Source organism: Mugil cephalus, chromosome 3 (assembly GCF_022458985.1).
Source record: "Mugil cephalus isolate CIBA_MC_2020 chromosome 3, CIBA_Mcephalus_1.1, whole genome shotgun sequence".
Taxonomy (NCBI): Eukaryota; Metazoa; Chordata; class Actinopteri; order Mugiliformes; family Mugilidae; genus Mugil; species Mugil cephalus.
In genome coordinates this window covers 21,806,394-21,820,391 of record NC_061772.1, presented here as the reverse complement: position 1 = coordinate 21,820,391, position 13,998 = coordinate 21,806,394, and the positions used below count along the sequence as shown (strand labels likewise).

General features: G+C 41.3%; 1 protein-coding gene across 2 annotated transcripts in view; it reads left to right on the top strand.

The window, feature by feature from the left end:
- The window catches only part of itga11a (integrin, alpha 11a), a 60,778-nt gene that overhangs the window by 12,561 nt on the left and 34,219 nt on the right, over positions 1-13,998 (top strand). Inside the window, exons 1-2 of one of the 2 annotated variants that reach the window (XM_047581597.1) lie at positions 2,605-3,241; positions 10,561-10,675. In XM_047581597.1, coding sequence (XP_047437553.1) covers positions 3,169-3,241; positions 10,561-10,675 — 188 coding nt within the window. In that variant the 5' untranslated portion in view covers positions 2,605-3,168. Of the gene's footprint in view, positions 1-2,604; positions 3,242-10,560; positions 10,676-13,998 lie in introns of those variants that run through there. The other variant, XM_047581598.1, reaches the window with a different exon arrangement.

Sequence of the window (13,998 nt, the reverse complement as noted above, 5' to 3'; positions counted from 1 at the left end):
CCCGAGGAGACAGCCTAGTATCACACACAAACAGATAATCCAGGGGTGATTGAGGTAATTGCTTGCAGTTGTGGTATGGTGTTGAGGAGGGCCCTGGAAAGGTGAGGAAAGTGCAGCTCCTGTTCAGTATTGATTTCAGGCTGCACTTCACAGAGGGACTCTGTTTGACTTAGATGGTATTTAGTAGGGGGAAAAAAAAGAAGAATAAAAAGAATTTCAAAACTTAAGTCTTCACACTCCATTAAGTCCTCCTCTTGTTCTCATAAACCCAGTCGACCCTTCGCAGTAAAAGGACATCGACATGGCAATTGTGGTTCCCAGCAAAGCATTAGGGAGAAGTGCTTACCACCCTCATTGGTCTTGAAACACTGACAGAAAGAGTTCTTAAACGCCACTGGCACACAGCCTCTATCGAGAGCACCAAGCCTTAATGTTAATTGCAGGTTTCTCTCCGAAATATATAAATATATATATATATACCATTTGTCTTACAAGCTGACAGTAGGAGATTCTTGAGCTATGTGTTTTTACCCACAGAACTGAATGAAACAGTCCTTGTTATGAAACTTTTCATGTTTATGGAGAGCTTTTTTTTATGTTGTAATCATTGCCAAACCTCTATAAATTCTTTATTTCCCCTCCAATTAGGGTATGTTTTATTCCCTTTAAGTTTGATGGGCAAGGAATGCCGCCTATTAAAACATTCCTTTGTTGTATTGTCTTGTTAGTCTGCCGGAGGAAATGACTCTGCTGTCATGATGTAACCCAGTATTCCCCGTAGACTTGATTTTGCCTTGAAACAGTATAATATCAGCAGGAAACAAATCATAATCTCAGTGTCACGTTGATGTTTTTATAGTTTAAGACATAGGAAAGAATCAAATGCAGACATTTCGGCCAAATCCCACCATGGAATATCGCTTACTTTCACTCACCTAAGACGTAGCAGTCATTCCAAGATGTACACTAGCATAACTGTGCGGACAAGTAGTGCTCAAGGCAGTGCCACAGTAGGCACAGGCCTTAATTTCCTGACTTAAAAGAAAAAACAAGGGGGCCACTAGTCTACAGAGGAGAAGTGATGGAAGAGGAATAAGTCCAATGAGCTTTTAAGCACTCTTAATGAAAGCAAGTCAAGCCAGTGTGAGTCAGCACACACACGGACTTGACTTACGTGATCTGTGGTTGTTGTGTGATGAAAAGAAATTAGACTGTGATTGCAAGTTAAAAGGAAGTGGGGGTTAGAGCCAAGGATGTTGATTTATCCAGATTTTCAGATTAACAGTTGTTCATAAGATAGATATCAGATCCCGAAATCATGGATGAACTCCATGATGAGTTTCACAGGCTCTCCCCAGTCTCACAAGGACCGTCTGATGAGGATAGTGTTACGTTTGAGGTCATAACAAAAGGCTGGTAGGTCTCAAGTGAAGCTCACAGGAGCAGACAGGAGAGGGAAACCAAAAAAAAAATATCTTTAATGAAAACTGCAGTGACATTGAAGTCTAATAAATCCAACAAAAAGTGCAATCCACAAAAGATAACCCAACAAGAGACAAAGTAATCCAAAAACTAAAGAGTGTCACAAAACTGGGGGCACTGAGGAATGAAAACAACAAACAGACACAGAACAAAGGCAGAGACAACACTATATATACACTCAAGGAACTAATCAGGAGCCAAGACACAGGTGAAACCAAGCAGATAATCACCAAAGATGGAAAACACATGGATGGGAATTAACACTAACTGAAATGACAGATTTCAAAATAAAACAGGAAACATACACCAATCGGCCACAATATTTAAACCACTGACAAGAGAAGTAAATGACATTGACCATCTTGTGACAATACAATGTTGTGCTGGGAAATGATTTTCGAGCATTCATGTGGATGTTACTGCCCATGTACCACCCACCTAGACCAGACCAGACACCCATACCTCATAGCAATGACACTCCTTAATGGCAGCAGCCATCCCCAGAAGGATGCAATCTGATACAGACACACAAACAGTTTAGGAACAACAGCACAAGGTGTTGAGACCTACACACTATTAGGTGTACCAGATAACCCTAGATCCTCACAGACCTCACAGAGGTCCTTGCTGAATGATGCATGGGACACCTATTCTTATAGACTTGACTAAAATACTATATACTTTGTATATCAGGGTGCATTTCTGAGTATAGCTACAGTATAATACCTAAAACAGGTGTGTATGTATTTTATTCATAACATAGTCTGCAATCATAGCAAGCAGCAGAACACTTCCCAGACCAAATGAGGCCTTTATAAAGAAACATTGTGCATTTCTGTGACATGCGGTGGTTGCGTAGTGAAGCGGAGATCTACCAGTTGACCACAAATTGATTTCAGGAGAGCTAATGTACACAAACTATGTCTTATTACGTAAATGGGGTCATTATACATTCTGTACTGAGGACTGGATGGTTCAACTGCAAGGATATGAGGTAACATACAAACCCCACATTTTCGTTCCACTGTTAATACGCTGGTTAGTTTGTGGTTGTGCCATGATGATGGTATGCGCAGTGCGTAGCTCGAGGACGATTCAGGTTTTTAATGGCAAAAGGAATGGCGGTACTGTTGAGCTACTGCATATTTCTTTTAGGTTTAGACATTTTGAATCATCTTTTGAAATGATGGAGACCCTGGTGATGTGACTATTATCTTGCTTTTCTTGTCTTTTAAATGATGAAAAAGTTATTTTCAGCTTGTAATAATAAAAAAAAAGTTTTGGAAGAGTGGATATAATATAATCCATCACACCTCATATCAATCCCAAAGACTGATTCCCCTTAAATGTCTGTAATCATAAACATCCAACAACTAGAAGTGTCTGCAGCAAAAAAAAAAAAAAAAAAAAATAGCCTAAAGAGGACTCGTTTGAGAGTTTTCGTCTAGACTTAGCTGAATGAGTGTGTGAGATGCAGAGTATGCCTGCCTGCTGTGTCAAAAATGGACCTCCTTCTTCCACAGTCCCCTCCTACTTCCCCGGGATATAGGCAGAGCTTTAAAGTAGACTCAGAGTCAATCATAGTGGGACCTTTAACTGTGCTCGCCACTGGGTCTCGGTGCCTCAGTCCCCCCCCTCCCCTCCCCATACACACTCACAGCAGTCATAACTCACACACAGCATCACATGCTTGCTTGCACCGGCAAACATATGGAGTACTACTGCTTCCTCCTGCTCTGGATCTGCAGCCAGCAGATAGGTGAGTGAAAGGTTTTTGTGTACACGGGTTATTGTTTTTAAGTGTGTGCGCTGTGTGCATCTTCCCAGGCTGGCGTTATTTTTGTGTGTGATTCTGACCTTCTTTCTTTATCCATGTTGTTGCCCAGTATAATAATGGTTCCCTAATTGTTGGTTATACTTCGACTCATTCCAACAACTACTGGAAACTTTGAGACTGTTGCTTTGAACTGGGTTTAAAAAGCTGTTTTTCTCAGAATTTAGTTTGCAAATCTAAACATGCGTATGCTTTATTTACTATAGCTGCAGAAGTGAATGCATGGCTGTTTGTACAAATGACATCATGATCTGACATCGTGACCCAATATCGCGGTCAGACACGGGAAGGCAGATCTCAGTCCCTCTTCGGGTCTGCAGAGGTGCTCACGCATATTCGCTCAAACCAGTGTTGATGCTATCGTTTCAAAGTCGAGTTTCCAGCGTCTGGAGAGTTCTTGGTGCTGAGCCAGAAATGTGGTCAATTGCCAGTGAAATCACTCTAACAGTAACACATTCAGGCAGGATGAAAGCAGGAGAGTGAAGAGACAGAGAGTGAATAAAAGTCACCAAAAAGCCTTTGTATGTGTTTTTTCAAAGCCAAACATTTAACACGAGACTCATAAATTAATACGATGCTGTGCCAGAGGAGAGATGTGTGCGATTCTGATCTCAACATACTGTGAACCACAACCACATAGTTTAAACATGTTGTGTGCATTTTGTCACCATGGCTCAACATTATATGTTGACTTTTTTTCAACAGTGATGCGCTTCTTGCTCCTCAACTCGAAGAGAGAAATTATTCTGATGAAAGAATTAATCACTCTATAATTTAGACATATTGGTAAATAATGCAAAACCAGGGAGTGGAGGAGAGGAAATTTCTATTGTAAATATTTGGTTTGATTTTGGAATTTGCTGGAACAAAATTTTGGACTTGTGCCACCAGAGAGGGAGACGCTGACCTTGTAGCTGGAGTCTGTGGAGAAAGACTTGATGTTGGCTGTGGTGGAAGATGTTTTGGAAAGAACGTGAGAAGGAGTCTGCTCTTTGTGGACTCTGGGGACATTTGGACCAGTGATTGCGTTCTCACAAGTTTGAGTACTTGAATACAGTCTTTTACTGACAGATATCACATGCATGAGAGTTCTTATCTGAACTTTGAGTGTCCTTCTTTTAGGAGGCATTCTCTGTGGTCTCTTCATGCGGGGATGTCATGGAAAGTTCCCACAATGGCTTCCATATTGATGCAAAAGGTAAAAAGTGCACAGCAAATGACAAAGATAAACAACCGGGGGCGATATCTTGATTAATTAACCGTTACTGGATGCCAAGAAAAAGACAAAGAAAATGACAAAAATTATCATCAGGATACTAAATATAGTTGTCAGGACCCTTTACTGGGAGAACCACAATGAAAACTTCACTATCGTCTACATATAAGTCTTGTCTGTATACCTCAAGTCGTTAAACCACAAGTTAGTTGATATTGTCCTTATATTTACCTTAGTATTACCTGTTTTATTGAGAGTTATTTGAAATGTTGTCCCTCATAAATCGATAGGCTTCACCAACTCCTGAGAAAAATACCCCTTTCAGCTCCACACTGCTGATTTGAAGACAGAAATATCCCTTAGGTTAATTAATTAAATACCTAGATTACCTCCAGAACAACGCATACTGTTAATTTTCTCGTATTTCAAGCTTGATACACAGATATTAATCAGCTCTAGTGGCAATGATATGGTTAAGGTAGGGCTGGGTGGTATGACCAAAAATGTATATCACAGTATTTTTCAAAATTCTTACGATATCACGGTCTGTTTTTTTCATGCATAATTAGGTGTGAATTAAATGTTATCAAGATGAAATGAAGAAACGGACAACGGCGGATTCAATTATTTTGACATATTCATTAATATTCAATATAATTAAACCGCTATATCTGGCTACCGTAATAATTGTAGTCTGCACGCAACTTTTTTTCTCATTCATAAAAAGCTAAAATTGGGGACATTTTCAGGAAAAGTTTTAGACAATGGATGGATGAATGAATCGGGAACATCTGGTCACCCTGAAAAAAACCCAAACAACCGACATGGCGCCTTTTTGGTTCTTACATGTCTTCATGGTTTAATGCTTCTGCCGCTTCATTTTTGACCTTTCCATCTTCACCACGCATCGCAGTGTTGCATCATATGTGTTTAGAAGCGCTACATTGAAAATGGTCTGGTCTGAAACAGTGTCTCATGGCGCTGCTTTCCCAACGCTGTATAATCAAATACACCAGTAGGCTGGTATATTAAAAATTCATATCGAAACGGGAAAAAAAATACCGGTATTCGGTATGAACCAGTATACCACCCAGACCTAGGTTAAGGTATGCTTAGGTTTGGGCACAGAGTTGTCCTGATTACAGTAACTTCATCTTTGTCATTTGGAAATATTTTTGTGAAGCACTTTCCTAATGAGAATGAACAGTGCTGAACAAATAAAGATCATTTTACTTTGGGACATTTGCTGGAACAACTGGTTTCTGTCTCTCCTGGAGAAGGCTGGTCTGTTAGCATTTATCAACATTAAATATGTTGTTAGCAACAGATATTCCAGGAGTAGTTAATATCCCATCAGAATGAATTATTAAAGCAATTTACTGCTTGAATTAACATCACGTAGTTTGAAAATACCTACTAATTAATCACTTTCATAATAAGTATTAGAGTTAATTAACATTACTATGGCAAAAGCAATTAATAACATACCTCTAAATAAGTAATTATATATCATATCGATAGTGTATTAACATACTTAGCACTTAGCTTAACTAAGATAGCTGATGGTAGATATCCTGTATTGTCCTAGCACAGAGACTCTGAATCCCTGCAGGGCTTTTTGTTGGCTCAGAGGGTTAACAGCTTGTTAAGCAGTGCCCAGTTGGCTGTTGTCTACTCCGAACATCTGGTTTTAGATACCTTGTGCCTCCCAGAGAATTTACTTTGGCAAAGAGCAATAGTGATATAAGTTGCCAAAATGTTTGAAAGTATATTGTCCACTGTGAAGTATTGTATCGTTCCAGAGAAAACCATTGGAATGAAACCCTGAAATGGATCAATGGAAATTCATTACATTATGTTACGAGAATATATTAAAGATCTTGCTACTGGCCCTATAACACCAGTCAGATGCAATATTTTCACGCTGGCACATATCAGTACAGATTGTAAATATGGTTAAACACTAAAGGAAAGCAAATACATATATCCTTAATCAGATTTGGGGATGTCTCCAAGCGGGCCGTTTTTTCAGTACACCCGCACGGCTGCTCTGTGTCAGTGGGTCTGTGGTGGAGCTCCAGGGGCTTGGTGTCGGGCCAAAGGCAGCAGCGGACTTATGCGGGTTGCACCGGCAGCCACCGGCCTGAGGTTTATTTATCTGGGCACGGGAGCCGGTACACAGGAAACCCAGCAAGCCTCTGACCTTGCGTTAGAAGCTGCTGATATTACTGGGAATATTAAATTGCCGGACCACGTTAGTAGCTTTGGATGGAAATTTCATAACCTCCGTTCTCATGCTTTCACCCTGACACATCTCCCTGTCCCCGTGCCCTACAAAATACAAGTTAGCATTTATTTTCCCTCATATCTTTTCTATCACGGGGACAGTTATTTTCAATCGCTGAAAGTCAGTGTCGTACTAAATCAACTTCGACAGCAGCTAACATCTAAATTCTTCATATGAATAATGGACAGACTCACTGGGCTCCATCTGTGAAGCGAGTTGTGCTCCAGGACACCGTCAATAGCTTTCCGCTGATTTTTATTTATTGTTCATACACCTTTCTGTTCCCAACAATCTATTTTCAGTTACGCCTTTTATGTTTCTAGATAAACAGAAACTTTAGGAGGATGTTTGGGGGTAGGATGAAAGGCCTCTCAGCTGAACATGAGGACCATTCATACGACGGGAAATGAGCAATATGGAGAATGTGTCAATATTTACATGAAGAGCGCGCATGGCAGAGATGGCAATTTATTTTAATGGAGGTTTTCATGAAACAGAACAAATGGGCTATGGTCATGCCAATCGGGGTGCGATACACTTGAGGCCTCTTGACAGAAAAAAAAAGAAATGAATGACTTATTCATTCGGTAGCTGGCGATCAAGTATCGTGATGGCTGTGGTAAAGCTGTGGTCTTGATGTTTTTGACGCTGCCTGCGCCCCCCTCCCCCAAAAAAAACTCTCAGTTTCAGTCCCAAGAATACAAAAACTTTATAAGTTACAGTAATTTGGTTTGCTGTTTGTTTAGACAACCTCTTAACACTATAAATATCCCCTATCTTGGGAATGCAGACAACATCACATTTCTGTTAAAGGAACATTTTTCTTCAAGGGGTCCAGCTGCTCAATGTGTCACCTCTCCTCTGCATCTCGAAGCGCATACAGCTGCACCGTCAAACAAATAAATCTTTGCACCAAACTGAAGCTACATATTTCTACAGCATATGTATCTGAAAGGAAACAGATTTTCATGTTTTGAAAAGGTAGAATATATTGACGCCATAACGCCAGATCTGTTCTGGAGTCTCAATTCAATAGCTAACTAGCTAAACAAAATGGTTCGTACACAAAGTGATGCCAATTCTGTTGATCCCTCAGAAAACGTTAGAAATCTGTTAGTAAGTATTCTGTGATCCATCCATGCTCTCATCTCTCAACTCCTATAACTCACTGTTGCCTCCAAAGATACATTTTGCACTGGCTCACTGACGTAGGACACTGGGGAGGAGAAAGGCTACCAGCACAGCTTTTCAGATGTAATAAAATAAGTGACAATTTGTTAGCAGTTTTGTAAAAGCCGGAAAAAGTTTGGGGTGGGTTCGAGGCTAAAATCTTGCTCAGGGTCAGTAAAACAACTGAAGACTGGTCTTGATTGTTCAATTTAACCACAATTACTTTTATTTGACCCGGTTCCAAACCAAAGCTGTGACACACATACTTACGTCATCACTGAAAGTTAAGCTCAAAAGAGGACATTAAATCAAACTTAACTGAGGTACTGTGTAGTAAATTACCTGAACTTTCAGCTTTATCTCTACTATTAGTTTTTTGTTGTCTTTGTACAGCAGAGAGTGTTAAACCTTTTGGTTGCTGTGGATAAGAAAAACTCAACTTCGTCAACTTCTTATGTGTTAGAAAGACTCAACTTCATCTAACTTAAGTTTATGCAAGGCAAGTGACAAGACAGAATGCTCATGATAGATGTTTACTGGTTGTTGAAAAGCAACATGTTTTCTTTCTGTTTCTTTCTGTTTTCTTGTTGCTGACCAGACACCCCCACCCCATAGCCACCCTAACCCTAACCCTAACCCTAACCCTAATCAAGTGTCTGAGGGATGCACAGGATCAAGCCTGATCCACAGAGCCCCCTCCTCTTAACCCATAGGACCCAAAAGCCCCCACTATCACCTTCCTGGAGCCAGACACCACAGGACACAATCAATAGGCCCATGTTCATTCCTAGATGAGTCAGAACTGCTTTGGAAGGGAGCACAAGGGAGACTGATGCCTCATGAGGCAGGTGGTTTCAATGTTGTGGTACAAATGCATAACTTTGTTCATTAGGTACTGTATGTAGAATCAGTTTAATGCCACAAACCAAAGAAAGCTCATCAAGTCGAACTCTGTATCATTACGAGACATCCATCCCCTCAGCTGTCTTCACTTTTGACTCAGCTGTTATTTGTTTTGGATTAATTCGAATTTTGAGTCGAGCATTCCTTCAGCTCATGGCTTGCATTAAACTTCACAGAGCAGGGGGGAAAAAGACTCACTTGACTTGATTTGACCTCAAAGTCTCACAGATGGCAGATGGAGAGTGACCCGTGAGCGCGTCTGTTTAGCGTGAGGGCGACAGATTGAACAAACCCAACAATGAACGGACCAGAACCACAGAGATGTAAGAAGTGGGGGGAGTCTGTGGCGGCCCTAAAAGCGAAGGCCTCTGGGCTCTCAGCTGAAACTGTGAGAAAACACTTTTAATTTGTAAACACTAATCTCCTGCAAAGCACACCCATGCGTCTCATTGGGCATCAAGAGAGATTAATTTCCCACCTTCTTATCCTTATGCATTTTTCTTGGCTCTGAAATGGGAGTCGGAAGTATGAGTAAGCTTTAGTGTTACCGTTCAAGTGATCCGTGAACGTGCAGTAGCTGAAACATCAATGAAGCAGCACAAATCAAGAGGCACACCAACAGTACTGATACACCTGGCAGCTAATCAAACAGAGATCAGCAGCAGATTACGTAGAAGACGGATGAACGGAGAGAGATGAACCCTTTAGGAAGTCAGAGTGGGAGACGATTACGTTCTTTTTTCCCCTTCTGCTTTGCCAAACGTAGAATTTCATCACCTCTGTGTCTGCCTCTTGCAACGATCCTCCTACTTCAATGGAAATTTAAAAGCCAAATGATGCTGTCAACATTAATAAACTATTTAGGATAAGCTGGTGACACGCGGAATCTGAAAAAAATACCTTCTCTGATTGGTATTTTAATTGAAAGCAGACCCTCACTGCTCTCCTCTCCCACCTCTGTAAGATGCCTACAGATGTGAGAGGAACTTAAGTGTGCAATCGGGAAAACAGATTTTCTTTGATGAAGTCCCACAGCAGCGTTAACTTCTTACCCTCTTAAGACAAGAGGTTACACTTCACCATCTATTAACTGCAACAAAACAGAACTCTGTGCTGAGGCTACAGTTGTAGTATATATTTGGAACCACTACAATGATGCACTTTTCTATTTTTCATAAGAAAAGGAATTTGCCGCTGAATTGTCAATAACAGATTTTATGTATTTGCCTTGGATTTATATTTATGAGACGAGGCAAGCCACAGTGGTATTTGTCAGAGGCGTCTCCGCTGTGTAGGTGGTCATGTTGATACTAGGCTGTTTAACAAAAACTCCTCTGGGTTTGCACATGCCTGATGGAAACGTGCCGGTCAAAAGTGACAGACAGCTCGGTCTATCTGAATAATATTTGTTTCCTTATGAGGGAAGTCTGTGTTTAGACTGGAGCTGGAGGCAAACGAGACAGGAGAAAAGATCAGGGATCATTTGAAGGATGAGTAAGGGGGACTTTCGATGCTGTTTGTTGCAATAAGGCCAGATGCCAAGATCTAATTCGGCGCAGGCATCTTTAAAACTGCTGAGATGCTACTATTTGACGCTGAAACCTAGATGCTCAGGAATTCGATCCTTCCTGCACGACTGCTGACTTCATTTATCTTCTTTCTTTTAAGGATTCCATGACTGCTTTAATATCGACATAAAGAAACCCAGGATCATCAAAGGCCCCAAACAAGCGCAGTTTGGATACACTGTTCAGCAACATGTGGCTGCTGGGGGAGAAAAATGGTAAGAGAGCTTCCTGATGGTTTCCTTGTATATACTTCAGCAGTTTCATGTTAAGTGTTTGTGTCATGCAGCTGGGCTGTAAAATCCAGCCATTGTTGAATCGTGTCGAAGCCAATGTGCTAATTTTATAATGGAAAACACGTTGCAGTTCCTCAAATGGCCACTTGAGGGTGGCTATAAAAGGGAGTCGGTCCTCATAGATGTTAAAATGCTCAACTTTCCAACAGACGTCAAACTGTTTACAGTCGAAGTCGTCTGCCTTTAAATTCCTGGACACACACCTGACAGAGGATCTGTAACGCACAACAAACACAATGGAGCTGATTAATTAATTAAGCGCACAAGCAGCTACTTCCTATCAAAATGTCTCTAAGTGCCCTCCGCTACATGGCAGCGTGGCAGTGCTGCAGGAGGCAAAAAAGCACCGCAGGGAATAATTAAGATGGCACAACACATCACAAAATTACCTGCCCTGGACGATATCTCCGCCTCCCGCTCTCTGAAGGAGGCACACAGCATCCTCAGTGACTCATCCCACTTCACCCACCACCTCTTTGAACTGCTCCCCTCTAGAAGGCGCTACCGGCTAATAAAAACATGCACCGCCAGATTTGGAAACGCGTTCTGCTCCCAAACCTGAATGATACACTGAAATCATGAGCAGCATTTTACCACAAAGGTTAATGTGCAGTAACGGCTGCAGTGCATACGATGGCAGTGCACGTGTTATGAACAGTGGATATGTGGTGTGTCTCTGTGAGAGTGTGTGCGTGTGTGTGAATAAGTATTGATTTGTACTTTTACACTTCTTTGCCTTTTCTACATATTTATCGAGTGACGGTGCACCTGAATTTTCAAACTGGCCGTAAAGGATCCTGAATCTTGAACTTTGGTGAAGAAGAACCTCATGGTATCTGTTGCCAATTCCGTCATTCGTAACAACTCTATCCACGTCTCCAGGTTAAATTATATCAGGCTTTAAGGTAATAACTCACTGGTTCCTTTGATCCCTCCAGGTGTTGGTGTCTCAGCTCCACCTATTTAACCATCAGTCATATTTAAGTCAGGCACTGCCAAGACCAGGACGAGCAAAGTCCTCACTTTGAGCTTCAGGACGTTTCTTCCGAGGGTAGCGTCACGGAGGGTTCATCCATGTTTAAATCACGTCATCAATCATCATAGAATAAAAGTGTAAAGGTTTAACACTTGTATTTTATGATATGAAAATATCATTTTCTCCTTCTGTGACATATCTTTTTGTTCCTGTAAAACATCCAGAAATTACGCTCGTGATCGATGGCCACGATTTAGAGGTCAAGAACATTACGACAGTAAAACACACGCTGACACGCTGTAGTGCTGACAGAGCATCTGTCTTGGCAGAGAGAGAGTGAGATGTCTCGTTTATTTTCCCCCTGGAAAGATAGTGATCTACTGTACCTTCCTGTGGCGTTCAAAGTTTCCTCCCATTAATTTGTTTCTTGGAAAACAAACTGTAGTCCTGAGATGAATACCTCACATTCATCATGTTACCGCACAATGCAAGCTGGCTGCTGATTCACGCTAATATTAGGCCAACTAGCACCATGTGGTGGCCAAAATTAGCTCCTGGCATCCTAAAAATGTCACTTGGTAACTTCCAGTCCAGAATGTGTATAAATAATTATTTATTATTGTATTTATCTATGTACAGTCTTTTAATTTAATTACTTCAGTGGCTTCCAGAATTAAAAGTAGGTTGACCCTTTGTTTAAATGCATTTATTCTATTTTCTGACAATCAACCTCCTACAAATATTAACAGAGAAATTGAAAAGTATGGAGAGGTTAGGAGGGATGTCTGCATGTGTTTGTTTTTTTGTTTTTTTTTTGCATATATGTATTCTTTTGTTGGCCATATGACAGGTTCTCTCTTTTTTTTTTTTTTTGCCCATGAGGTTGCAGCTTCAATAGCATAATCAAAACATACGCGTAATCTAATTAATGTTCCAACATCTGTGCGGTTTAGCTCATGAGGGAATTATTGCACATTATTTCCTTCAAAATGCAGACCTGTGGTTACATACCAGTGCTTTTACTCAGCGCTAATACAAGAGCGCCAGTGTATGCAGTAAATACCATACTGGGCTTACTGTCCCACGGTGATAGTTTTTACTGTTCCTCTTGGCAAGTTATCCAAGCCCCATCACTCAGGGTTATGACGCCTGCAGTGTTGTGCGTGGTGAGTGAGTGTATGAAGACACAGAGAGCATTGTGTACATGTGAAGCAGCTTTAGGATTTTCCACTGAGAAATGAAATAACTCTAATATTCCGCTCGATACCAGCTAAGATCACAGATTGGGACCTTTTTTGACAGTCCTTACTTTTCAGGAAGGAAGATAAAAGTATCAGGTTAAGTGTCAAGTTGGGACCTGAGAATTTGAACCGGTTTGTGTGGAGAATGGGGGTGAAATGACTAGTACGAGCTGTCAGCGCATCGAGCTCTAAATCTACGTCCACGACACACTGTCCATCACGCTGTGAAATCCGATTTCTTCACCCTTTTTAGCGATTGTCAGCCGACCATATCTGCCAAAGCTAAAAAGGTCCGACGAGGCTGACATGTGTGGAGCGAAGGTCTCCCGAGGCCCTGACTCAACCGAGTTAAACGTCTGAGGACGAGGTGGAAATATTTGGAAGTGGAAGAAGAGGGCGGCCCAGATCCGTGCTGAGCAGCGTCCAGTCAAGTGAAGCTGGAGGCATTCAGAGTTTGGCGTCTTTATTAGGTGTTTGCACACCTCATAATAATATCATTTCATTTATAAGGAATAAAAATGTGTATAAGATGACTAATATGGTAGCGAGTCTGTAGATTTCTGCTTTGGGTGTCGTCTGTTAATATTACACTTAAGTGTTGTATCAATATACTTATCCCGCTGTGGCCTTTGGCTCTGATTCTCATCAGGTTTACACTTACAGTTCACGACTCCCCGGCCGTAAATGCAGTCATCATTGAATATTTTAGTTATAAAAAGACTGTTTAGTCAGTGCGGGAGGGTTTGTGGGTGTAAGCAACCAACAGCTGCATGAGCTGCTTGACCACTCGGGCTGCACTGTCTGTGTATATCTCTGTGTGTGTCTGATATCTGTGTGGGTGTGTGTGTGTGTGTGTGCTGTTTGACAGTTTTCAGCTGGAGTGAGGAATGTTGCTTGATCCGGAGCCAGTGGGAAAGGCCTGCATTACTGGATGTGGAAGCTTCATTCAAATGGGAAAAATATATTATTGTCTATATTGGTTTCATCCGGGCTGACTCTCTTCACAGACCGGTACTGAGAGGATAAGC